This window comes from Paroedura picta, chromosome 7 (genome assembly GCF_049243985.1).
Source record: "Paroedura picta isolate Pp20150507F chromosome 7, Ppicta_v3.0, whole genome shotgun sequence".
Taxonomy (NCBI): Eukaryota; Metazoa; Chordata; class Lepidosauria; order Squamata; family Gekkonidae; genus Paroedura; species Paroedura picta.
The window spans coordinates 16,829,327-16,856,967 of NC_135375.1; the positions used below are offsets into that span (position 1 = coordinate 16,829,327).

The 27,641-nt window shown below is 45.4% G+C and overlaps 1 protein-coding gene across 6 annotated transcripts in view; it reads left to right on the forward strand.

Moving 5' to 3' along the window:
* Positions 1–27,641, forward strand: part of WDR7 (WD repeat domain 7) — a 250,905-nt gene that overhangs the window by 44,380 nt on the left and 178,884 nt on the right. For 4 of the 6 annotated variants that reach the window (XM_077346857.1, XM_077346856.1, XM_077346855.1 and 1 more), the window contains 5 exons: positions 10,402–11,168; positions 13,007–13,095; positions 17,426–17,515; positions 23,588–23,706; positions 26,368–26,491. In XM_077346857.1, coding sequence (XP_077202972.1) covers positions 10,402–11,168; positions 13,007–13,095; positions 17,426–17,515; positions 23,588–23,706; positions 26,368–26,491 — 1,189 coding nt within the window. The remainder of the gene's footprint in view (positions 1–10,401; positions 11,169–13,006; positions 13,096–17,425; positions 17,516–23,587; positions 23,707–26,367; positions 26,492–27,641) is intronic. The other 2 variants (XM_077346858.1, XM_077346859.1) reach the window with 1 other exon arrangement.

The window sequence follows — 27,641 nt, forward strand, 5'->3', positions numbered from 1 at the left end:
TTTGCAGAGTTAATTACCAAGCTTTGTCTGCTTCTTTCTTTCTCCGTATTTATTCATCCGCCCTTGTGCTGCTTTTAGTGTAGAATTGATGCGATCGGATGTGTTTGCCAAGTGTGTGTTCTAAGAATTTTCAGTAAGAAAGGACAGAGAGATCCTTCGTGGAAGAGCTCATCTCTTCCAATTTGTCTGCATTTTGATTACATGCAGCAGATTGCGCCTGTGCAGATGTGCATTGGCACAAAAGCTGCATCTCGGTAAGGATAAAGATCAATAATTCAGATGATCAGAATCATTTTTCCCCCTAAAAACGGAAAGTGTGAGCCTCACATGTCTTATAGCTAAGCTGCTGTGCGGGGGATAGTTAATATATTTGCGGTTTGCATGTTAGCATATTGCATTTCTGTCCTGTTCCATGTTAGCTTTTGCATTTCTATCTTCAATCTCCCTTTCAGACTAGCCAACAAATTGGTATCTTCATTAGCTTCCTGCACCATTATGTCTTCTAACTAGATCAGTGGTTCCCAACCTGGGGGTCGAACAACCCTTTCACAAGGGGTCGTGGCAGGACAAGCAGATTGGCCAGGGGGCGGGGGGGGGGGGCGCCATCCACACAACAGCTTTGCGGGGTAGATTGAGATAGAGCATTCGTCTGTCTAGAGCAGCAGAAAAGAGCGATGTCGGCATCATGGGACAAGAGGCAGAACTGAACTGAGAAACCCCAGGAAAAAAACAATTCATATACAATCATGGACAATGGATCTTTACGCCATTGGTCAGTTTCAGTTTAATTTCTGTGAAAGAACACTTGCATAATTTTATAGCTGGGGGTCACCACAACACGAGGAACTGTATTAAAGGGTCACGGCATTAGGAAGGTTGAGATCCACTGACCTAGATCATGGGACTCTAGCGATAAGTTCTAATCGCTGGATTTTTGCTATGACGGACCCCCACACACTCCCCTGCCCTGAGGTAAATTTTTGCCTCCAAAATGAAATGTTATTCTATGTCAGCTGCCTCTATAGCGTGGTTTCTTTATAATACAATGAAGCTTACTGTCCCACCTGTCACCAGCAGATCTTTTGGCTTTATTCAGCCCTGGAACTTTTGGGGAAGGTATAGAGAACCCTTTTCAAAATAGCACTGAGGCATTGTTAACAACCAACAAACAAACAATTTTGTTTTACAGAGAGGTAAAGAGTTGTTGGAATTAGGAATCAAAATTTTAAAAATACAAATCTGCTACAATACAGCTAGCAGTTCTTTGTTGCAGGCTTTTTGAGAGTTTTTAAAACCTTTAGCTTAGATCTTGAGGTTTCTTTACAACTGAGAATTTTTTTATTTCTGTTTGTCCAAAAACATGTTTTTCTCTTTTGTCGTTTTTGTTTATTGAGGTTCACTGAATTCCTGTGATTTCTAGAAGGCAGGTATCCTTCTGCTAGTACCCTCAAATTTTCCTTTCTAACAAATCTGAAGGAAGCCCCCTCCTCATATCTAAGGAAATCCTCACACCTGATTTCCTTTTTTTCACTGGGCAGGGTTCTTCCTTCTCTCTTGAGAATGAGCCCCCCCTCTCCTTTTGGCCTGAATTAGGAGTATCATCTCCCTGTCCAATTGCCCTCTGCCAAAATATCTGTCCCAGCTTTCCAGACACTGTGTAGATTAGTTTTCAGCCTTTAGTAGACTCTTCAGAGCTGATTTTCAGCTAAACACAGATATGTTTCCTTAGATGCAGGTTCTGACAGAATCAGACTCAGACTCAGAAGAATCTCCCTATTATATCAATTCCCTCTCAGCTGTTGCTGGACTGTCAGAATGCTTGGAGCAGTCTGTTGCTCAAGCTCTCTGCCTAGTGAAGATTTTTTTTCTTTCAGTTTTTTTCTTAAAAAAACAAAAGAAAGGGAAAAATAGTAAGTAACAGACAACTTAAATCCCTTATATTATATTACACTCGTGAAGATTTTAACTCTTCACTTACGTCTTGTACTTCAACACTTGTAACCTTACTATTTGAGTGCTCTCAGCCACAGCCACTATACAGAGGATGAGTTTTCAATGTTTATGGCTGACATCCTGATACTGTTCTGATCTGAGACTACCCGGATCACCACCCAGCTCAAATCATCACTCCCCCCCCCCAGAACATCATGAGGTTAACCCATGTTTCTGTTCTGCAGATTCTCAGCCAAACCACTCAAGAAGAGTAATTTCATTGCAGCAGTTCCCCCTCCCACCTTGAGTTCCAAAGAGATGTGAGCTGTGTTTACACACATAGAATCATAGAATCACAGAATCATAGAGTTGGAAAGGGTCTCCTGGGTCATCTAGTACAACCCCCTGCACTATGCAGGACACTCACAACCCTATCGCTCATTACTGTAATCTGCCACCCCCTTGAACCTTCACAGAATCAGCCTCTCCGTCAGATGGCTCTCCAGCCTCTGTTTAAAAATCTCCAAAGATGGAGAACCCACCACCTCCCGAGGAAGCCTGTTCCATTGAGAAATCGCTCTTAACTGTCAGGAATTTCTTCCTGATGTGTAGACGGAATTTCTTTTGAATTAATTTCATCCAGAAAATCTAGCTCACCAATTCCACCTTAGAATCATAGAATCATAGAATCCTAGAGTTGGAAGGGGCCATACAGGCCATCTAGTCCAACCCCCTGCTCAACTCAGGATTAGCCCTAAGCATCCTAAAGCATCCAAGAAAAGTGTGTATCCAACCTTTGCTTTAGCAGGGGAAGAATTATTTTCATTTATTTATTTTCTTAGAATTAGTATCTTATGTGTCTGGTGTCTCCCATTTTGGAATTTAAGCGTTGTCCCCTGTTTACAATGGTTAATGAACCAGCATGATGTAGTGGTTAAGAGTGGCAGCTTCTAATCTGGCAAGCCAGGTTTGATTCTGTGCTCATCCACATGCAGCCAGCTGGGTGACCTTTGGCTCATCACAGCCCTGATTGGGCTGTTCTGACCGAGCCGTCCTGTCAGCAGCTCTCTCAGCCTCACCCACCTCACAGGGTGTCTGTTGCGGGGAGAGGAAAGGGAAGTCAACCGTAAGCCTCTTTGAGACTCCTTTGGGCAGTGAAAAGCTGGTATAAAAACCAACTCTCCTTTTTCTTCTAAGCATGGCAAGGGTAAAACGGGGTTTCTTCAGAAGTTTGACTCAATAGTAGATGGAACAGAACGCGGACATCAACAGCATGTCGGTATCAATGGAAGCCAGGGGACTGATAGAGCTTCCTCAGTTGATAGAGCTTCTTCAGCGGGAGCTTTCCGATGGACCGTTTATGCACTGAGAACTTCACTGCCCCAGCTCCTGTGCAGGAGCACAGATCAGGGGCGGATGAGATGTACCAGGCCAAATGCTCCCCCATGTGGGTACAGGAAGAGGTGGAGCAACCTGCCACGACTAAAACTCCAGCCTGCAGCCTGGCATGAAATCTCCAGTGCATAAACGGTCATGGTGATGCATGGATGCTGGAATATGGAGCCTAGCAGAGATCCCAACATTCTGAGGCACTCAGCATTCAATTTTTTTTTTTTTGAAAAATCAATTTTCTAGCCTGTAAAGGCTAAGCTTGAATGTGTGGATTAATGCCCCGGGGTATCCTGGAAATTGAAAGACAAGAGTGGGCGTATATGAAACATTCCAGTAACGAGAGGTGGGGGTGGGATTTCAGTGGTGCACAAGCATTATACTCTTGCCCCTGACTGATGGAAACAGAACAGAGTAAGCCTACCAGAGTTTTTATTTTTTTTATATCATTAATTCAAGCCACAAAATCAGGCTTCTCTGTGTGTGTTTGGGGGGGGGGGATCCCTGTTGGGATAGCCTTGGTGCAGAACCTTCTCTCCCCCCCCCCTCTTTACTGTATGCAGGAGACTGAAAACTATTTGTCTTATGTGATTATTGTATCTCTTGGTGTACAGCTTGGTTGTAGTGGTTAGGAGCGTCTTCTGACAAGCTGGGTTTGATTCCCTGCTCCCCCACATGTAGCCAGCTTGGGTGACCTTGGGCTCGCCACGGCACTGATAAAGCTGTTCTGACTGAGCAGTGATATCAGGGCTCTCTCAGCCTCACCCACCTCACAGGGGGTCTGTTGTGGGGAGAGGAAAGGGAAGGCAAACGTAAGCCGCTTTGAGACTCCTTCGGGTAGAGAAAAGCAGCATATAAGAACCAACTCTTCTTCTTCTTCAGTAATATCAGGGCTCTCTCAGGCTCACCTCCTTCACAGGCTGTCTGTTATGGGGAGAGGAAAGGGAAGGCGATTGAAAGCCACTTTGAGACTTCTTCAGGTAGATAAAAGTAACATATAAGAACCAACTCTTCCTCTTCTCACTCTTCAGGGACTTAATTTAATTTAATTTTTATTTATTTAGATTTATATACCGCCCTCCCCGAAGGCTCAGGGCGGTTTACATTAAACTAGTCAACAATACATGAAACAGTCTTCATTAAAAAAACGTACAGTAATTAATAACAGTGGTTGTAACAATATAACAGAGTAATATAACAGTATAACAATATAATAAAATAGTATGATGCAACAGTGCAATACCAGAACAGGTCCAGAGCGCTCTGGTGGAGTTCTGGGAGGAAGGTGGGGAGAGGGGGGCAGCGGGGGGTGGAGCGGGGGCCCTTCATTCGCTGTTGGTTGTGTCTGGTCTCAACCAAATGCCTGGCGGAAGAGCTCCTTTTTGCAGGAACAAAAGAACAAAAGGAGTAATGCTAGCCCCATCTCATATAAACACCAGCCAATGAAAACGCCAATTAGATGTCCCAGAACCATCTTAAGTACACCACAACGATTAAGGAGGGAAGCGCTCATATGTAAAAATTATGTCGAGAACTTTGGGTTTTGTTTGGGGGCTTCTTCCTTTTTAACAGGACAGCAGAGGGCAGCAGAGATCCATTTTTGCTTGCAGATTCATATTTTCTCCTCATGGGGTTTACCTTTAGCGTTGATTTTGAACTGTGTCATGTTTTCCTCTGTGCTGCAGCCTCAAGCCTGCTTCCAGAAATATAGATTTCTTTATGTCCCACTAAAATCAATGGTACATATGTGTGATCCTGCGTGCAGGGTGGTTATATGAATCAGTTAGCCCATCATATATTTCCAGCATAAATGTGCAGTCTTACATTTCATTCCAGTTGGCTAAACATCCAGTTGATTAAACAGGATAAGAAATTTAAGGATAAAAATATACTTTTTAATGGTATTTTGCAACGAACCGGCTCGTTAGTGCAGCTGTCTTATTTGGTGAAAACGGTTCTCTTGAATATGACACAAATGCACATTTTGAAAATAATTGGTGCACAAAGGAGGGTGTTACTAAAAAGCACATTGTGTTCGCATCCAGAAATGTGTTGCACATTTAGATCCCTGTGTTGCTTTAGAAAAAGGTAAATGCCTTGCGCCATATTTTGGAATTGTAGCCAGCACCAGTATTTTGGAATTGTAGGCATCTGCATATAATATTTGTTTAAGAGTATAGGATACTATCCTGTTATTATGTAAGGCAAAATAATGGTTCCTATTCCTGTCATATCTTACACATTGTCTGTGTTAAATTCCCTTATTTGTCTTGCATCTCAGTTATCAGAGAGCCAGCTTGGTGTAGTGGTTAGGAGTGCGGACTTCTAATCTGGCAAGCCGGGTTTGATTCCACGCTCCCCCACATGCAACCAGCTGGGTGACCTTGGGCTCACCACAGCACTGATAAAACTGTTCTGACTGAGCAGGAATATCAGGGCTCTCTCGGTCTCACCCACCTCACAGGGTGTCTGTTGTGGGAGAGGAAATGGAAGGCGAATGTAAGCCGCTTTGAGACTCCTTCGGGTAGAGAAAAGCGACATCTAAGAACCAGCTCCTCTCCTCGTCTTCTTATGACAGGATTGTCATTAATTAAATGAGTAGAACTGTATTGTCTCCTCCATCTTCTTCTTTCTGAGTGTGATATTAAAACTTATTTGATCCCATTCTTTGTACTTGCATAAGCATCTCAACGAGCATGCATACGAGTTTTTAAAAATCTATAATGTTGTTATCAAATACTTGCACAAGACTAGCGGTCATGCTAAACCTCTGCACTCACAAGGTAGGAACATGAGAGAAGTCATCAGACCAATGGCGCATCAGCACTCTGTGTCACACGGTGGCCAAAGCCATCAGGAGGTCCAGCAGCAGCACCAAAGACAGTGTAAACCCATAACCAGGATGGAAAGCAGGTTGCAATAAGCAGGAAACATGGGAAAGCCTGTAGTGCAGTGGTCCCCAACCCCCGGTCCGGTGACCGGGACAGGTCCGTGGATCAGTCGGTACTGGGCTGCAGCTTCTCCTTGTCCTCCTCCCTGGCTGCTGCCTCGGGGGCTGCCCTGCCACTCTGCCACCGGCTCACCTTTGGTGCTTCCCAGCAGCCGCCATGGCTGGGGCTCCCTCTCAGCGTGGCACTGCGCAGCTGCTGCTGGCAGCGCCCTTCAGCGGGTGGCGGGGGCGCCGGAGTCAGGGGCGCCGGAGGGAAAGCAAGTGGAGCAGGGGCTCAGGCAGCAACATCCCTCAGCAAAAGACTACCCCCCCCCCCGGGCCTCCGTAAAATTGTCAAGCATTGACCGGACCCTGGTGATAAAAAGGTTGGGGACCACTGCTGTAGTGGATAAATGCTGCTTTGAACTGAAACACCTTTTGTTGGAAGTTGCAACCATAGCTCCGCCTAAGAAGGGCAGTTCAAAATGTGGGCACCCCTACTATGAAGGTTTTTTCCTGGACCGCTCCCCATGTGTGAGAAACATTTCTTGACAGTCCCGGGATGGTTTCCTAAATGTCTGGGGGTTAATTAATTTTATCTATGTTTTTTGTGTTAAACATTTATCAGGTTATATATGACCATATATGGTCATGTTGACCCAACCCGCCTCTCCTCCCAAAATGGCCAATGATCGGCCTGGAGAGGGTGGGAAGGGGAGGGGCCCTGGGTGGGCGTGTCCACAGCTCTGCTTCCCAACCATATTCTGCACGATCGTGCCACTTCTGGGGTTTCTCGAAGCCTGAAGGATGATTCAAGGGTTTCTCAGCAGTCAAAAAGTTGAGGAAGGCTGATCTAGTTACTTAGTGATCTGGGAACCTAAACACTGGATGCTATACCTGGGAATTAGAAATCCCTTTTTTTTCAGCCTTACCAGTAAAGAAAGTCAGTACTTGTAACACAGTCTGTTCGACTGATAGCTCAGTGTAAGGGGCTCTGAGCTTCCCGAGGCAGAGTGGCATATACAAGAAATAGAGTATGGTTTGGTTTTGTTAAAAAAAAAACACACAACAAAAACAGTTGGCAGGCTAGTCTGATAGCATTTGAGAGAACATGAAATGAAAATAAGTTCCCCCTTCCCGCTGCAACAGAAAGAACAATTCCACTTTTGAAATTTTCTCCCAGGACGCTGCCTGAAGAAGACGCGTATACACACGTTAATGCCATTAACAGCTCCAAAACATTAATAAAAGAAACAAGCTAAAACCTGCCTCTCAGTCCAGATCAGTTGTGAGAGGAGAGCATTTGGCTGAGTGATAGCGTGTCCACCTAGCATACAAAAAGTCCCAGGTTCAATCCCCAGCATCTCCAGTTAAAAACACCAGGAAGATCTCTGCCTGAGACCCAGGACAGCTGTTGGCAGTCAGAGCAGACAATACTGACCTTGATAGACCCAGAATAGGATTTAGGAGAAGGCAGATCCAGGTCTTCAGGTGATCATGCTGATTCGTTCACTGTTCATTGCCTTGTATCAGCTAAGTCTTTTTCATCTGTTACTGTTCTGGGCTTGGTAAGCATGCCAAACAGATGGGCTATACCAGGGGTAGTCAACCTGTGGTCTTCCAGATGTCCATGGACTACAATTCCCATGAGCCCCTGCCAGCTCCATCATAATTTCTCCAGGTGCTTTTACAACATTTGTCAGTGACAAGGGAGGACACATAAGGGCTGATATGTGAAGAAGGGAGCTGTTTTTTTTTATATATACCCTACTTTTCACTTCCTGAAGTTCAAAAATGGGCTTCAAACACCTTTCCGATATGGATAATTTTGCCTCCATATCTTTCCAAGGGTCTGAGCAGGGGATTGACTCAACGATTTTTAAAAACAAGTCTCAAAGAAACTAGCCATATCTGTTTGGTTTTACCAATCATTTGGGGGTATTTATGGCTGTGTATGTGCCTTCATTCTTATTTTATTTTAAAAACTAGCAAGAAAGCCCATTGCAGAGGAGGCAATGGGCACTAGGCTGGATCCTGGCCTGCCAGTGGAGCCTCCATACCTTGTTGGTGCATAGGTGGCGGATGGCCCCATCGAGCAGGAGGATGGCCACCCCAAGGCCGGCCATCCCCTTCCGTGGCTGTGGTGGTGGTGAGCAGCAATTGTGGCAGGACGCTGGAGGTCCGTCTCCATCGGCAGTGAGGCTGCGTCTGGTGGCAAGCACCCCAATGCAGTACGCGGCCAGCTTGTGAGGACGGGCTCACTAGGGGCCAGCCCAATTAGGGATGGCCCGTGGAATGTGTCCGGCCAGAAACAGAGGCCAGACACAGGAAACCGAGTCTGGACACGCTCCGCCCAGGAGCGCTCTTTCCAAATATTAGAGCCACAAAGTGGTAAGGATATTTTTATGCTGCCATTCCATCCAGTCAGGGTCCACAAGGCAGCGAACATTAGAAACATTTAAACCATTAACATTATAGTTAAAATTATAAAATTCAGTTAGAAACAGCGCTAGAAGAAGCTCCGATACTATTATTGGTATGCCAGATAAAGCATAAAGCTCTTCACCTGCTGGTTAAAGACATTGTTAGGATGGGAACAGAGTTCCAGAATGTTGGTGCCACGATGGAGAAGGACCTTTCTCAAGTTGCCATAGTGGAGTAGATTCATATGAAAGCAGGCAGTCCTAGTGGCACAGATTTTGTATTCTGTGTGTGTTGACTTCCATGAACTTAATATGTTGGACTTTCACTCTACGCCCATTGATTTTCACTGGACTTAAACATGGGCAACTGTACACTGGACTGCATCGTTAACTATCTTGAGATATCTTGAGACATTATCAAAGTTTCTGTTTTATCTTGAAGACTTAGTTCAGTTGTACAGTGCTACTACACAGGGTACACAATACTGCTGATGTTTTGTGTCGTGGGTAGGGAAGATATTTCTCTTGTTATTTGTATAGCTGTATATACAGCTCTTTCGAGCAACCTTTTCCCACCTTTTGACCTTGGTGGAACCCCTGAAATATTTTTTTTCAAGCTTCAAGGAATTCCAGAAGTGGTAACATGCCCCTTCAGAGAAGTGGGTGTGGAAGCAAGATGCAGGAGCCAGCCAATCGATCATTTACCGTTTCCATTGTGGAAAAAGAGACGAGGCCTGCAGAGCAACAGGGGAAGTGGACTCCAGTGATGTCTGCTGACATCAGGAGCCATCTGAACTTCTGAGAAAGGCCACGTAACACCCTGGGGAGCTCTCGCGTGACCCTGCTTTAGAGGGACTGATGTAATCCTTCCAGTTGTTAACATTGATGTATATATGGATAGAGGCTATAGGAGCATTGCTGTCATATTAAAACATGGCAGGGTAAACACCCCAATAGTTTATAGGGTAAAGGTAAAGGTATCCCCTGTGCAAGCACCGGGTCATGTCTGACCCTTGGGGTGACGCCCTCCAGCGTTTTCATGGCAGACTTAATACGGGGTGGTTTGCCAGTGCCTTCCCCAGTCATTACCATTTACCCCCCCAGCAAGCTGGGTACTCATTTTTCCGACCTCAGAAGGATGGAAGGCTGAGTCAACCTTGAGCCGGCTGCTGGGATCGAACTCCCAGCCTCATGGGCAGAGCTTTCAGACTGCATGTCTGCTGCCTTACCACTCTGCGCCACAAGAGGCTCTTAGTTTATAGGGTAAATACCCCAATAGGTGAATATTTGTCCCAGGTTACAAAGATACGGGGAAATAATGATTGAACACAGTTAAGTGCTGCTTTGGCGGTTTGAATTTCTATGTAATCATGGAAATTAGAAGGACTTTAGTTTATTGCATGTGTAGTTTAGATTTATTTTATAATTGTATTTAAAGCCGTGTATCCCAGTATCCTGCATCAATGCAGCCTGCGTTCACTCTGCCCTCCTTGGTAGAAATAAGCACCCTTGGTTTCTACGCTGTCTTTCAACGGCCACATATCTTAAAATATCTTTGTTTCTGCTTTGTCTGCATATTTAAACGGGTTCGTACCGTATTTGCCAAACTTCCTTATTTCGCTTTAAAAAAAATGAATGCAGCTTTTAATTTTTCAGATGTGTCCGTGTCGTGCATAAATCCAGCAAATAAACCCAAAGCCATCATTTTATTTCCTTATTCTGTCGCAGGGAAACTTGCCTAAATACTCCCACAATTCTCTGATGGTGCAAGCCCTCAAGACGAACTTAACGGACCCAGATGTCCACGTGCTCTTCTTTGATGTGGAAGCTCTGATTATTCAGCTCCTCACCGAAGAAGCCTCCAGGCCGAACACAGCACTTATTTCCCCCGAGAATTTGCAGAAAGCATCTGGCAGTTCTGACAAAGGGGGCTCCTTCCTGGCTGGCAAACGAGCAGCCGTCCTGTTCCAACAGGTCAAGGAGACAATCAAAGAGAACATAAAAGAGCATCTTCTCGATGAGGACGAGGAAGACGAAGAAGCCAGGCAGAGGAGGGAAGACGGCGACCCCGAGTATCGGTCTAGCAAATCTAAGCCGTTAACTCTTTTAGAATACAACCTCACCATGGACACGGCGAAGCTGTTTATGTCGTGCCTCCACGCCTGGGGCTTGAATGGCGTCCTGGATGAGCTTTGCAGCGAACGCCTGGGGATGCTGAAGCCCCATTGTTCGGTCTCCTTTGGCTTGCTTTCGAGGGGAGGCCACATGTCTCTGATGCTTCCGGGCTACAATCAGCCTATAGGCAAGGTGCCATCTACTGATGCCGACGTAGGGAAGTCTTTAGCCCTCACGGAGGGGCACGTCAGGGGCACGTACGGCATATCGCGTGCGGTAACGACTCAGCACCTCCTCTCCATCATTTCCTTGGCGAACACCTTGATGAGTATGACAAACGCAACGTTTATCGGGGATCATATGAAGAAGGGACCAATCAGGTAGCTTGGAGAAGCAATGTAATGTTCTCTTTTTAACTGCACCGTGCCCTTTATAGTCAACCTGCGGTCCTCCAGATGTCAATGGGCTACAATTCACATGAGCCCCTGCCAGGGTTTGCTGGCAGGGGCTCATGGGAATTGTAGTCCAAGGGCATCTGGAGGACCACAGGTTGTCTACCCCTCCTTTATAGTATATTTTTGCCCATTCATAGCATGGCTGTTATTAAGCTGTGCACCAGCAGTCCAATTTGATTTTCCCCAGTCTTCCCTGTGATCTTGAAAGACAGTCCGGTGGCATCAAAAGTAATGAAATTCTAAGTGTATGTAACTGAACTCCATTTAGGAATGTCATTTCCTCCAGAATCTTTAAGATGTTACGTTTCAAGTAGGTGGAAGTTGTGTTTGTGAATAGATTTATTCATCGAATTTAGGCTTATTCACAGAACTTGGGGTTATTGGATTGTATCCTATGAAATCCACAAGTGGAAGAAGGGCCTTTCATCCATCCCCTACTGCCATGGGCCATTGAATCCCTTTGCCTGAAATCGTTTTCCTTGGAGTTGGTAGACCAGGGTTTCGTGAAACTCTTGGGTTTCTTGACAGCCCTTGGAAGGGTTTCCAGAATAGAAGGGAGTTAATTAATTTTTTAATATATATGGCCAATGATAGGCCTGGAAGGGGCAGGAAGGGGAGGAGCCCTGTGTGGGCTATGCTTCCCAACCATGTTTTGCATGACTGCAGCACATCTGGAGGCTTTCAAAGCCTTAAGAATGTTTCAGGGGTTTCTCAGCGGTAAAAAAGTTGAGAATGCCTGTGGTAGACCAAACAACAGGGGAGTTCTACAGTGGAAGAAAGTTAGCAGCAGGAATTGCCCCTGATAGAAATACTCTTTCTTTATAGAATACAAGTCATTCTTTATAGAATACAAGTCAGACACTGGGACAGATCTCAATGCCTTTTAAGCTAGGCTGGAGTAGTGGTTAAAAGTGGTGGACTCTAATCTGGGGAACTGGGTTTGATTCCCCACTCCTCCTTCGCATGAAGCCATCTAGGTCAGGGGTCATCAACCCCCGGTCTGCGGCCCGGTGGCGGGCCACAAAGACCACGGTAGTTGCTGCGCATGCGCGTTAGCGCCCCCTGGTGGCGAAAACGCTCACGTGCAGTTGCCGCACATGCGCGTTAGCGCCACCTATTGGCGAAAACGCACAAGTGTGGCAACTGCATGTGCGCGTTTTCGCAGCACCTGGGCCGTCAGCTCTCCCCTCACCTCGGATGTGGTCCCTGACCTGAGAAAGATTGGGGACCACTAATCTAGGTGACCTTGGGCCAGTCACAACTCTCTCAGAACTCTTCTCATCCCCACCCACCTCACAAGGTGTCTGTGGTGGGGTGAAGGGGAAAAGAGCAATTGTAAGCCACTCGGGGATTCCGTAAGGTAGACAGAAGTGAGGTCTAAAAACAAACTCTTCTTTTTAAAGGAACATTCCGTGTGTGTGTTTGCCTGGTTTTAAAGATGAATTCCTTCCACACAATATCAAAAACCTACTAGGGTCACACCTGCTGTGGGCAAGGGGCCTGCATGGAATGCCAAATTAACAGCTGGGAGAAGGGATATAATGCGGCTTAGAAGAGGGGGGATGTCCGCAGCCTTTGGGGGGGGGGAAAGACAGAGGTCAGGGAGAGAACGAAAACAAACGACAAGGCAGGAAGGAGTATCCAAGACGTCTAAGTAGAGAGGAGACACCCAATATTTACAAGCGTTAAATCTGAAGAATTAACTTATATCTCCTGATTTTTTTTTTACATGCTCAGTTTTGGATAATTGTTCTTATTTGCAGGCCTCCCAGGCCGGGGACCCCTGAGCTTTCGAAAGGGAAGATGCCTGCTCCGTCGGCCAGTCCAGCATCTCAAGGGCTGATTAAGCAAGGTAACGTCAAAACCATTGGCAGAACTGGTTCATCGTTTGGGCAGCTTTCATCTTGGATAATAGCTTTTCTTCTTGGGCCCTGAAAAAAAATATTGACCGCTGTGTGAGAATTGGGGTGGTTGAAGCTTTCATACAATATCACCAGACACAGGTCATTGTGGCTGAAAGAGGTTGAAATGCCAAACTCTTCTGACAAGAGTTTGCCAGCTGCTCAGGAACTGACAGCTGACTTGTACCTACCCAAGGTGGGCCCAAAGTGGCCACGTTTCACCCAATACCTGTGTTAGCAGCCAGGGAGGTTCCCAGAGTTGAGAGGTGGTCATGTGAGGCCACACCTGGGCTGGCTTTTTACCAGCAGTTTGAAAAACACAGACGTCGGTACTGTTGCTGTTGGGTTTCAAGAAGTTGAGCTGGGTTCAAACAAAATCTTTCAGGAAGCAACATCCATGGCTGTAGTCATCTACAGCAGATTAGTCAACCTGTGGTCCTCCAGATGTCCATGGACTACAATTCCCATGAGCCCCTGCCAGCATTTGCTGGCAGGGGCTCATGGGAATTGTAGTCCATGGACATCTGGAGGACCGCAGGTTGACTACCCCTGATCTACAGGAACTAGGAAATGATTCCTTCTGGGGGCCTTACCGTCAAGCTTGTTACCAAAAGTTTCAATTCGATTTCCAAACTGGTGGCGGTTGGAACCTTAGCTTATTTGCAACAAACTCTTTCGGCTTTATTGCAAGAATTTGCCCTGCCACAGCTGCGATATCTAGCGTGCAGAGGTGTACGATGACCATGTCAGTCCTCAGAAGGGACCATGGCTGAAATAACATCTGAATCCTTGACTTGACTAATGAGCTTTCGCATTATTGATTTTTTTTCCCCTTCTCAAATGGTTAAGATAGTTTTATACCCCTTTTCCTTGCATCGCAAAGCAGTTTTTGTCCTGATGTTTGGGCAAAGAAGCGTCCCATCCTTACAGATCCTTTACTACTAGTTGCTTGCTCCATGGCTCGTGGAGGAATTGCACTCACAACCAGAAGAGCCACGTGTAATTCCTACCCTGGAATTCAGCCTGTACCCCAGGCTTGCCACAGCATACCCGTTCCTCTAGCGTAGCCGTTTCAAGGTGAGAAGCCAACCACAAGTCCTACTTACCTGAAACATGGGACAGGGACCCCTTTGGGGAAGAGTGCTCATAAGAGCCACATCAAGATGAGCAGACATGTTAGTCTTTTTGTAGCAATAGGAAGGAGCAGGAGTCCAGTAGTGCCTTATTGACATTTGTGACAGTGCAAACTTTCTCGAGTCACTGCTGATATGAAGAAATGAGCAGCGACTTTCAAAAGCTCCTGCCCTGTCACAAATTTTGTTATTCTTTAAGGCAGCGGTCGTCAACCTGTGGTCCTCCAGATGTCCATGGACTACAATTCCCATGAGCCCCTGCCAGCAAATGCTGGCAGGGGCTCATGGGAATTGTAGTCCATGGACATCTGGAGGACCACAGGTTGACTACCCCTGTTTTAAGGAGCTCCTGGACTTTTGCTCTTTTCTATTGCATAAGAGCCACAGGTGTCTCCCAGGCCACTGAGGAAGTATCACTGGCTTATTCTGTTCCAATGTGGCTTAAATTTGTATTTCTAATAAGGCACTGTTATTCTACTGCTCACTCAGTGCAACTCTTCTGCACCATTCTGCCCTGAGTTATCCGGGCAGTAGATGCACATTGCTTTGGCTGCAGTTTCATATTTCACTACAGATGTGGGTTTTTTTCAACCTCCGGCCTCGAAAAGCCACGAGGATTGCCTGGTCAAAGCTGCATTCCTCTCCTCAAAATAAGCAAGACCGCGATCATTTCTGTTGGAGAGACTTTGCCACTCAGTGTCCTCACATGTCCCCACTCTTAGAAGGAGGAGGATTTCTTTCCTGATTCCCCCCAAACGCACACACACACAGAGACACTCATATAGCACCTTGGCCCACATTTGGTCCAGATGGAGGCCCCAACTTCCAAGACAGTCTTACCAAGAGGGACAGAGAGTATAGATTGCTAGGCCAAAGAAGAATCCAGTGAAAGATGTGCAATATTTCTTAGCGATAAGAACAACAAAAGCTCCACCGAAAAAGCATACGAGTTTTCAAACTCTTTATCAGGCCAGGCGTAAAAAGCAAAAGCAGGAGATTTGGGGGGGGGGGGAGGGGGGAGATTTCAGAGCCAGAAATGCTGGGGGTTGTTTGAATGTGACCCCATGTCATAAAAATAACTACTTTTGATGGTTGAGAAAACCCCTGAAACATTCCTCAGGCTTCGAAAAATCCCAGAAGTGGCATGATTGTGCAGAATACGGTTGGGAAGCATAGCTGTGGACACGCCCACCTGGGGCCCCTCCCCTTCCCACCCCCTCCAGGTCCACCATTGGCCATTTTGTGGAGGGGGGGCAGGTCAACATGACCGTATATGGTATTGTCACCTGATAAATGTTTAACAAATTTATAAAATATATTAAAATATAACTAACTACCCCCCTTCCCCCATTTGGGAATCCCAGGGCACTCAAGAAACTCCAGGGTTTCATAAAACCCCGGTTGAGAAAGCCTGATCTAGCAGATACTCGTTCACAAATCCCTTACATTTTAGTAAGCTGAGTCTTTTGCTTTAGTAAGGCCAGGATGATCGCTTAGGTTCTCCCTCCCACCCACCCCCCATGTGCCTCCAAGGCATCACTTCCTAGGTGTTTTTTTAAATTCACATTTTCTCACCAGCTCTCTGCTTCTCAGAGCAGTTCTCATGGTGCATTTGTTGTTTCTACAGCTATACAACTTTGCCGCTTGCGATGAGGTTAACGCACACTCGGAGAGAGGATGGGAGTGATCAATTCATGTGGGTTTTTATTTTCAGATTGCCAGAGAGCCTGGTGCTCATGAGCTACCCCGCCAGCTGTTACTTTTGGTTACTCTGATGGATATAAACAATGACAGCCAGAGAGACTGTTCTTGTCCCCCACTCTCCCCGCCCCTTCCTGCCACAAAGGACCAAAGCTAAAACAGCAAAACGCTAAACTTCCATCGCCTGGAAATTTCCAAATGTGCATTTTCGTAAAGCCTCTCTTCTTTATTTTTATCAGTACACACATTTCACCCACTCTAACACAAGCCAAAAAAGAAAAGTTGAATTCCACCCAAAGAAAAAAACCCGGAAAAAAGACGTGATCTAGTTTCACGGCGGCTCTCCTTAACCGCTGTGCACGTGCCGCCGTGATGCATTTGCGTGGAAATCATAGAAGGAGTAGTAATTTTGATGCAGATGTCTTAGAGCGACAAAAGAAGTTCACTGCATGAAAACCAAACATACCATTCAGGAAACAATGGTTAATCTGTTCAGGGCGCCTGAACCTATTGTAGCTCCTCCGCGGAATAAAAGCGGGGGATTAATTTGAAGATGCTTGTGCATGACATATGGTAATTCTCCGGGAGGAGGAAGTGGCAGCCAGTGACCTCTAAATCTTACCGTTGACCTCTGGTTGTAAGATGGTGTGTGCCATAAGGGCCGCCCGCCCTTTCATATGATAATGTGATTCACGGAGCATTAGTGAAACTATAAAGTTTACGGCCGCCACTGGACTGCCTTCGCGTTATAAAACAGGGACCCCTGCCGCCATTCAGAAAACGGCCCTCGTAAAACCGTAGAAATTTTTAATTTGGCAAAAACTGTTTTGAGCCATTAAGTTTTAAGTGGCTTCCTCCCTAAAAGTAGCGGAAAGGGGGATGCACGTTAAATCAATCCCAGCGTGGCCTTTAGGAGATGAGTTTTCAAGGTGGTTCTGTGCAGCCTGACGTTTTAAAAGAAGCGCCAAACGTTGGGGTGCTCTAAATTAGGTTCAACAATGTTGTTTTGGGGTGTTTTTTTGGGGGGAGGATGGGAGCAAGGGGCTAGTATTTCTGTATAAGCTTCTTGAGATCATTGCGTATAATTTCAAAGGTGGCCAAAGGGACGTGTTCTTCACAGGTTTCCCCTGGTACGACTGTGAATAGGGTTGCAGCCCCCCACCCCGATATAAAGCAGGATCGCTTGGGTGTTTCTGGTTATAGACTAAGCCAGCAAACTTATCTCTTTTTGTTGTAAAACTAATTTTTCTGCTCCCAACACATTTCGTGGAAGGTCATTGTATGACGATTGTTTCTGTTAAAATAGTCCCAAAGATTCTTGGTTCTTCTTCTTTTTAAAGAATTATTTAGCAATACTAACCAGTTCTCTCTCTCTCTTTTTTTTTCCTCCTCTCCTTCTGGAAATGCCTGTCTTCATTATCCTCTTTATTTCTCTTTCCTACTCAAGTTGCTCCCGCTGTTTCTGCTAGCACTGAAGGTGATCACTCTGGCTCTGACCCTGCTCCTCCTTTACATACCTGTTTCTTAGTAAATGAAGGTATACCTTTGCCTCTGTTTCTATCTGTCTACTTGGCCTCTTTTTTTTTCTTCTCTTGACTAACTTGCTCTCTCATTGTGACATGCCTCTCTTAATCTGCACATCCATCCACTTTGCAGTACTCAGGACTAGTTTCACTTAAGCAACCTTTACTGGGAACTAATGATCAGTTTTAATTTGTTGTCCTCTGCCTTTGGGCCAGATAGGCTTAAAGTGCAGAAGGCCTATATATCACATAAACAGCCAGCTAATCTAACTGGCAAGGAAACGTATAATTAACATATTAAGTTCTTTAAGTTTGTTTTTTTTCCCCCTAACCTCTTTCAACCCAGGATGGGTGGGAGAGAACAACCATCTCTTTAACTGTGCAGTCCTAAGTAGAGTTAACGCTCCTAAACCGATTGACTTAAATATATTAGGGCACATATTAGAGTTGTACTATAAATGCCCATATGCTTGCTGAATTGGTGTTTATGCATTTTAAAAAGTAGAATGTTTGGGGAACCTAGAAGAATCAAGAGTCAGTAACTTTCTACATGCTGGGAAAATAGATTTGGTTATGAATACAGAAGATATTTTTTTAGTGCAAGTAAGGTTTTTGGGGTTTTTTATGTGCAGGAAGAAGCAGCCTTGAGCCAGGAGGGAAGGCAAGCGATAAATATTCGAAGCAATAAAATAAACAAGAAGAAAAAAGCAAAAGGGGGAAATTTGGGAGTACTTTTCTTTACAAACACAGCACTGTGCAGCATGGCTCACTGTCCCCCTTCTTGTTACTAGCCTGCAGTCTGTTACAAGATCACGACTTTTGACAACCTTAAAGACTAATCTGCAAATGAATAAAAACTCTGCATTTATCGGCTTAGCCTTATTTACGTCATTGGAAACGAAGCTGACTCTGCGTAGATCTGTCACTCTTAAGTGATTGTAGATCACACTGTTTACAGCCCCTTTTTATATATTTTACTGCCTGTGATTTATGGGGAGGCTTTCAATTATTTGTGTAAATTGTCCTCTTTCAGAAAGAGAACGCTGTTCAGTTTATTCAATTTTCCTTTTACATGAGAAACAAGCAGTTTTTTCCCCCAACAGGTAACAAAGATTAGTCTAATGCAGGGGTAGTCAAACTGCGGCCCTCCAGATGTCCATGGACTACAATTCCCGTGAGCCCCTGCCAGCGAATGCTGGCAGGGGCTCATGGGAATTGTAGTCCATGGACATCTGGAGGGCCGCAGTTTGACTACCCCTGGTCTAACGTCTTGGGCACACATGGCATTGTATCTTTTCTTAAAAGAGAGTGGCTTCGTTGAGCTCATGGGCAAAAGATGAGCCTTCCTCTAAAAACAATGATCATTAGAAACAAGCAACCATCCAGTCTACTAGAGCAATTCAAGGACAAGCACATTTCCCACGTGATAGAGTTGGTGTCGCAGCTATGCCAAACATTCCCTGGTTTAGAGTTTTCAAATATCAAAAATGGGGGAGGACCAACTTTAAGAAACACACACCCCAATCCAATTTGGCGGCCACGTTTCCACCTACCGTGGTGGTATCACCTTTCTCCATGTTACATTTTTCTCGTCAATTTCTTATGGGGGTGGCTGCCCCCCACTAGAGATCTCGCAACAGGCAATAGCAGAGATGTCATGTCAGCACTGGGTAGCGAATCGGATTTATTTGCATGGTAATGTTAGTAAGGGGAAAGAAAACCTTTGCAAACAGATAAGTGAATGCTTTTGCAAACAGGTGCCAAAAGTTGAGGCCGAGAGCATAACGTCGGCACACACAAAAATAATCGCAAGTTGTTGTTGTTAGGTGCAAAGCCGTGTCCGACCCATCGCGACCCCATGGACAATGATCCTCCAGGCCTTCCTGTCCTCTGCCATTCCCTAATTGCAAGTAACAGAATCTAAATCAGGACCCTCGCTCCCAATGAACTGAGAGCTCTGGACCCTAGTTGGACAGAGGGAGAGGGTGGGGGGTTAGAATTCTGTATCACCATCTTTTAATGTTTACTGTTTAAAATGTAATGTTTTAAGGGGTTTTATGGGGTTATACTGGTTTCTCTTGTTTTGTTGTAAACCGCCACAAGTTCGATTGGAGAGCGGCGGTATATAAATACGCAAATAAATAAAATAAATAAATAAGAATCTGTTACCAGGCTTGGGATCCCATATTGGGGAGGGAGGTTGGCTTCATAAATAAGTTGCTAAATTTAAATGCACAGCTTTTGCCTCTGTCCTAGCCGCAGTCTGCTAAAAATGTGGTGGTAGGGGAATATAAGAATTTTCTTTTCACAAGAGCATATGAAGTGAAAAATCTCTTTCGTTAATATGGTTAAACAGATCTGTCCTCCAGTGTGATTTCATTTAGAAACCAATTCTTTGTCTTGATATCAGTGTGCAAATCAGTGTTTTGTTTTGTACTATACTGTCTTTTTAAAAAACTGTTTTAAAACTGTGTGGGTTTTCTCGCTTTGCTTTATGTGGTGTTGAACGCTGGTCTTTGGTTTCGTGAGCTGCAAAGGAGTGTTTGTGGTGGTTGTTTTTGTTTTTTCCTGCAGAGTTTTTTGGTGGCTCGTCGTCCATGTTTCAGCTTTACGTATTGGCTGCAATCCTGCCTCGAACTTGCTTACCCTGTAGGTGTAGTTGATAGCCGGGCTGGAGAAGTCCTCTGAGCATGGTTACCAAGGTGTCTGAAAGATTGATGCTGGGGCCTCAATAACATAAAGGTTGTGTCACTTTTATGTTATTGTTCATGGCTTCAGCCTAAATAAAATTGATACCCTTTCTAAAAAGAATTGATTCTAGTACTTGGGAGTTGGTGTTCAGCCTTGTTGCTATGGCATTGCATATGCAGAACAATTCACTGAACTTGTGGCTCGCCAGCGGCAGGGCAGATAATTCTTTCCTCCTGCTGCTCTTCATGTGCTCATGGGAAAGGGGGCACAATACAGAGGGTGAGAATCAACCTCCATTCCTGTGAGCTGCCTCTCTCCATTGCAAATGGTGATACACCAGCACCTTGGTATTGCTCATGCAGGGCATTGCCTCCTATTCTCTACACTATAGCATGAGCGTGGCATGGTCTATAGCAGGGGTGGCCAAAAGTGTGGCTCTCCAAATGTCCATGGACTACAGTTCCCATGAGTCCATGATGCTGGCAGGAACTCATGGGGATCGTGGTGAGCTACAGTTTGGCCACCCCCAGTCTACAGGCTTTTGGATGCAGAACTGGACTGCTGTTGTTGGGTCCCTTTTTCATTTTTCTGTGCATAACGGTGATCAGTCTGTAGCATGAAAACAATTAATTGGTTGAAGTGGAACCGAAGAGGTAGGTTCTTAATACTTCTGGTAAGGCCTTGGGGGAGGAGCTGGTCTCATGGCTTAAGTGCCACTCAGCATTTAACACCCACTCAGGTCGGCTGTCCCACCCCTGAGTGCTTCCAGCAGCCAATTGCCTACCATCCCCCATCCCTGGCCACTCCTTCCTCCTTTCACTTCCCACAAGGCTCGGAGGCTGCAGATTGCTGCTGCATGAGAGATGCCTTTGCCGGTGAGTTCCCTACCTGGGGGCCTCCAGCCAGCAGCCTTTCCAGGTCCTGGGGGGAGGGAGAGTTCTTTCACACACTCCCCGCCAATCTAACGCCCAATGTATTCCTGAATGCAACAGGCTTTGTCCCTAGTATATCTTTAACCCACTCCTAGTGGAGCGGATTAAATAATTCTGCAAGGGCCCCGAGGGCGGGCCCTGTCCGTGATGAGGCATGCATGTCGGCTTCGCCGATTGGGCCCTCCGATTGTCAGTTCGGCAGCAAGGGACCAATTGTCAGTGCGGCGGCAAGGGACAAGCCGCTGCACGCTCACATGCCACCCCTCGCCCACCCTCGCCTCCCGGCCCTGTCCCGCCACGCCCGGCAAGACTCCCTGGCCCCGCTAGCGCCCGCTGCATTCAGCCTGCAGCGGGCTTATTTACTAGTATATATATAATAACTCATGAGTCTTGTAGCCAATACTGCGTGAGACACATGTTTTAAAACAACATCTCTGTGTACTATATATTTGTTTATATCAACCAGTATTTGAACAACAACAACAATGGTACGGCAATTTTTATATCATGATAAATCCCTGGTTAAAGAACAATATAGGGGGGAAAGAAATGTTGGTGTTCTTCTGATAGCTCTTGACAACACAGCTGTTTCCCTTTTTTGTCTGGTACCACCAGCCCCCTTTGGATTGCAAAGATTTTGCTAGCTGCAGCTTGCAAATTAAAAGGATTATTATTGGGGAAAATGTTTTGCAGCAGGAGACAAAATGCTGGACTAGCTCCAGCAGGACTCTTCAGCTCCATTCAAACTATTTCATTTATGGCTTGCTTGTCTGCTTGGATTCTGGAAAACAGTTATGTTTTTGCGTATTCTTGTTTCCCTTTATTATTATTATTATTATTATTATTATTATTATTATTATTATTATTATTATTATTATTATTATTATTATTATTAGGACTTATAGCCCGCCACTCCCACAAGGCTCGTGGCACAACAATAAAATCCCCATAAAACCCCCTTAATACAATAAAATCTTCTAAAAAAGCCGAGCAACCCAACCTAACTCAACCAATCCAAGCGGCGCCGACATTATACCACCCAGCTCATAACCCTTTAAAAAAGAATAAAGGAATAATTTCTTCACTCCATTTCGGTTGAAGGCTTTGCATTCTAAAGTTACAACAAGCAGCCAATGGCCCTCTCTTGGAGACGAGGGAAGGAGGAGAGGGAGGCAAAAGGCAAGAAGATATAAGATTCTAATAAATGCAAGTAACTTGGGCTTCAGTTAATTTGATTTAATAATCAGGACAAGAGATTAGGCTGCAAATAAATGCTACAGTAAGTTTCGTTTTACAGTGTTTACCCCGTCTGCAGCTGCATCCATGTGGAGGTTTAACTTCGTTTTGGGTTTCAAACGAGAGCTCCGTCTTGGAGCAGCTACGCAATCTCTTGCCGGAATCATTCTTTCCACACCTGCAGCGTAGCCTTTCCAAAATCTGCCTTTGCTACGGCCTTTTGGGGAAGGTGCACATTTTCAGTGTTCCTGCTCACAGGGGCGCCATTTTCCTTCTCTTAGCCTCTGCCATTTTTCTCTCTTGCTATCAGAGGTTATCTTGAGCTTTTTCTTTCTTAAAGCTATAGCTGCTACCAATTGGTTGGGGCACAGCAGGGCCAGGGAGATTCAAGAACTTTGGTAGCTGATGGAGGGGGAGTAGACAGAACAATCCCATGAGGGACACTTGGATGTCAACATTGCATGCCTCCACGTTTGCAGCAAGGCACTGCCGAATGCAAAACGGAGAATCCTCACCATGTGAATGCAGGCTTGATCTGAAATACACTTATTCCTCATGAGCGAACCATTTTAATACCCAGTAGTCAAAACACTATGAATACTGATGGACTCTGTGGTGTTCGGTTAGTTCTGCGATGGTAGGTTTACATGCCTAAACTGAAATTGAGTCCAGCAACACGTTAGAGACCAGCAAGCTTTTCAGGGTGGGAGCTTTTGAGAGTCAAAGCTCTCTTCGTAAGATGCAAGTTAGAATGGCCATCTGTGAGTCCTTATATCAGCCTTTCTCAACTTTTTTACCATTGAGAAACCCCCGAAGCATTCTTCAGGCTTCGAGAAACCCCAGAAGAGGTGTGATTGGGCAGAACATAGTAGTGTACACACCCACCCAGGGCCCCTCCCCTTCCCCCATCATTGGCCATTGGGTGGGGCAGGTCAACACATTTTAAAACCCTTCCATAGCTATTAAGAACCCCCATTCCCCCTTGGTTTTTATGAAACCCTGGTTGAGAAAGCCTGCCTTATCTCCTGGCGTTAGTTTTGCATCATGATCCCTTCTTCGCTTTCCCGCACCCACCCTCTACTGGGGTATGAGGACTCAAAGATCTCCTTTCTGCTTTGTATTTGACGAAGGGAGTTTTGACTCTTGAAAATTCATCCCCTGAAACCCGCCGCACGCCAACATGGCTACCGTCTGAAACTACGTTTTTTTTTACCTGTGTCTTAATAGGATGGAGTCAGCTCGCTGCGATGCACTGCGTTATGCTGCCTGACTTGCTGGGCCTGGATAAATTTAGACCACCTCTCCTTGAAATGTTGGCTCGTAGATGGCAAGATCGATGCTTGGAGGTACCGTTTTATCGACGGCGGAGGGAGGGAGAAATGAATCAGTTGGCCAGTAATGTGGGGGGGCGGGATATTTTTATATGGAATATATATTGTTCCAAGGGAGAAAGAAAATTGTAATATAATTCTGGCTTAAGGATTGGATTTATTATATAGGTAGATGCAGTTCAATTTGCAGGTCAGTTTGGCAAAAAAAATAAAAATGGAGTGTTAACATCCCAGCATGACATTATATATCGTAGTTTAATGGAAAGCCCGACTTCGGAAAGCAGGATTTTTCGTGCAAAGGGCACAAAGCATCTTTCTGGCCACTGGATGTCATCCTTGCTCCGTCAGAACATGGAGGAAAAGCACTTCAGAATATAAAAGGCCTCCCTTTCTGTAAAGCTTGCATACCCCTTCAACCAATTTGGATTAAGTCGTTCATAGTGTATTTGCTTTTCTTTGCTTCAGCAGTTCGATAACTGCTGCAAATTTATTTGTAATCTTTTAAAATATTCTGTTTTTTTTTTTTTTAAAGAAGAGCTGGGTTTTTATACCCCGCTTTTCACTGCCTGAAAGTGTCCCTAAGTAGTTTACAAAGACCTTTCCCATCCTCTCTCCACCCTGTGAAGTAGGTGGGGCTGCGAGAGCTCTAAGAGAACTGCGACTGGCCCAAGGTCACCCAGCTGGCTGCATGTGGAGGAGTCAGGGATCAAACCGGGTTTTTTTTTTTTTTTTTTTAGATTACAGTCTGCCACTTTTAACCCACTGCACCCCGCTGGATCTCGAAACACATGCATAGAGAGCCATACCCTTTATGCCACTGCTCGGGAACTTTTATTTCCTCAACATTGAGTTAATTAATTAATTGATTTTATTACGGCTCAGGGCAGTTTACATATAACGTCCCGGGGGGATACATGGAACGATCTAACATATAGTCAAAAATAACATCTACAATAATCCAACAGTGGACCCAAGAAGAAAAATGTCAATTTTTAAAAAGCCAGCCTGACCCTGGGACTGGCTTAACTTCTCCATCAATGTGGTTCGTCCCCCGTTGCACACCGACCTGCCTGGGAGCTCTCAGCGCCTGATGCCCTGGCCAATCCTGAGCTTGGTTCCTCTTGCAGCTCAGTTTAAAACGGCCAGCCTCAGAATGAGAATCAGCTGGTTGCCTTTATTGACCTTTTAATTTCAATATTCACTTCCATTGGTGGACGATGGTAGATGAAAAAGATTCAAAAATGGCATCCAGGTCTGCGATGATTACCATCTTCAAATGTTTGAAGAGCCATCTTTGCTGTAGTAAACAAAATGGCCCTTGGAAAGGAGAGCTTCTCGGGCCGGATCCTGCAGGGGGGAGGCTGTAGAATCTTTGACCGCAGCGCCAGTAGTCGGCAAATGAGGTTGGCACCTACCGTTTTTGATAAATGACTATCTGGCCTTGACATCGCCTCTGTGCTGTTGTGGCAAAAAAAAAAAATATGTTGATTGTGCAGCTTTAAAAAGAAATATATGAGGAGCAGACCCGTGACATTTACAGTACAGTTTTGAACCGGCCCCTCGGCTTAATTGAAAACCTGCTGCTGGTTTTGTGCAATATCCGTGGGGTTCTGCAGCACAGAAGAGCAGAGGAAGTCTCTGTGTTCGTATCCAGCTTCATTCCTAGGGCTTGGGAGAGGACGTAGGTTTCTTGTTGCTTGGGGAAACTCATATCAACTCCTGGTTATTTTGTCATGCAAATCAAGCTGAAGGATAAGGTTAGGGAGGGAAATGGCCGGAGAACACGGGTGCCACAATTTTGGAGGACCCCAAAATTTTCCAATGTTTTGATTACAGAATGGTTCTGAGTTGTACATTTATAAAAGCAGCGCTGGTTGATCTTCTGGCAGCCCGTATTTAAGCAGGAAGTTTGACTGGGAAGAAGAAAACAACCCCGGGGCTTAAATGTTATCTATTCCACATAATATTTCCGGTAAGGCCTTGGAGGAGGAGCATGTCTCATGGCTTAAGTGCCACTCAGCGCTTAACCCCCAATCAGGGCGGCTGTCCCGCCCCTGAGTGCCTCCTCCTCCAACCGGCTTTCCTGTCTGTTCAGCAGCTAGCCAATCACCTTCCATCCCCCATCCCTGACCACCCCCTCCCCTCCTCCTTCCACGTCCCTCTGAGGCTTGGAGGCTGCAGATCCCTGCCACTCTGTCCACAGTTCCTAGAAATAATTATCGGAGGGGAGGGGGGGTACTAACGGCAACTTTGAAATAGCCAGCTTGATTAATATTGTATTGGTTATAGCCCCAACATCTCCCATTAAAAGAACAAGGCGGTAGGTGACCCTGGAGAGATAACACTCACCTTGACGGACCAGTGGTTTGAACTCAGGCTAAGGCAACTTCATGTGTGTTCATGAGCAGGTAATAATGGATCAAGGGTCTGATGCCGTGTCATCCAGCTTGATGTACGTCCATGTGTGTCGCCATTGGTGGCCAAAATTACAGTTGATTTTATATCACTGCTTTAATGTGTCTTCCCCCCCCCCCCAAAAAAAAAGAAGTTATTTTGTAAAGCTGTTCTGTGAACTGGAAATGTCCATTTCAAAAACTCATCCTGGCACAGGTAACTTATTTAAAGACACAGGCAAGGACTTTTTGAAAAGCACGGTTGTTTTGCTTGGATTTGCAGGTGAGAGAAGCTGCCCAGGCCTTGCTGTTAGCAGAACTGAGAAGGATCGAACAGGTGGGCCGGAAGGAAACCATTGACCTGTGGGCTCCTTACCTACCTCAATACATGGACAGCGTTATATCACGTAAGTATTTTCTAACGCCAAGCCTAAACTTGCAAAAAAAAAAAAAATCCTGTTACTACAATTAGGGATATTGGTATGGATCAAAGAGGAAACTCTGTTTTATTTGGCATGAGTGAAAAAGGGAGAGGTCTGTGATACTTATCAGATGATGAAGAAAGAAGAGTTGGGTTTTATACCCCGCTTTTCACTGCCTGAAGGAGTCTCAAAGCGGCTCACAATCGCCTTCCCTTCATCTCCCCACAACAGACCCCCTGTGAGGTTGGTGAGGCTGACAGGACTGCTCAGTCTGATAAGCTCTACCAGGACTGTGACTAGCCCTAGGTCACCCAGCTGGCTGCATGTGGGGGAGCGGGGAATCAAATCTAGATTACAGGCCGCCACTTTTAACCACTACACCAAGTTGGCTCTCAGTAGTAATATAAGTACTGTAACATTCATTTTTTGCCATAACTTTCTTTTAAACAATTGTTATTTTAATTTGGAATAGAGAAATAAGAGTGTGGTAGTGGAAATATAGGAGGCATACTGAAAAAAAAAGGGGTTGCACATATAATTATTCAGAATTTGCTTTGCACTACATTTGTGTCCCAGTTTGTGCCCACCACTGTTTGTAAGCATCCAATGATAAAGTGTGTGTGTGTTTATTTATTTATATTTATATACCGCCCACTCCTGAGGCTCAGGGCGGTTCACATACAATGTAGAAATGATACATAGAATTTAGTTTTCCTAACAATTTTCATTCAACATAAATAACATTGACATTAAACATTGTTTGTTTGTCAATGTTTGTACACAGGTACAAACTATAACAAGGCAAACAGGTCCAGAGCAGAACACATGGGTGGATTTTTTAAGAGGGAGGGAGCAGGGGTCCTGTAGATGTTGCTGGTCATTCAGTCTTAACCAAATGCCTGGTGGAAGAGCTCCCTTTTGCAGGCCCTACGGAACTGTTTTAGCTCCATTAGGGCCCTGATCTCCTCTGGGAGCTCATTCCACCAGGTGGGGGCCAGGACCGAGAAGGCTCTGGCCCTGGTTGAGGTGAGGCAGGCTTCTTTAGGGCCTTGGGACCATTAGCTGGTTGGTGGTGGTGGAGCGTAGAGCTCTTTGAGGGGCATAGGCGTGGAGGGGGGGTCCCTCAGGTACACTG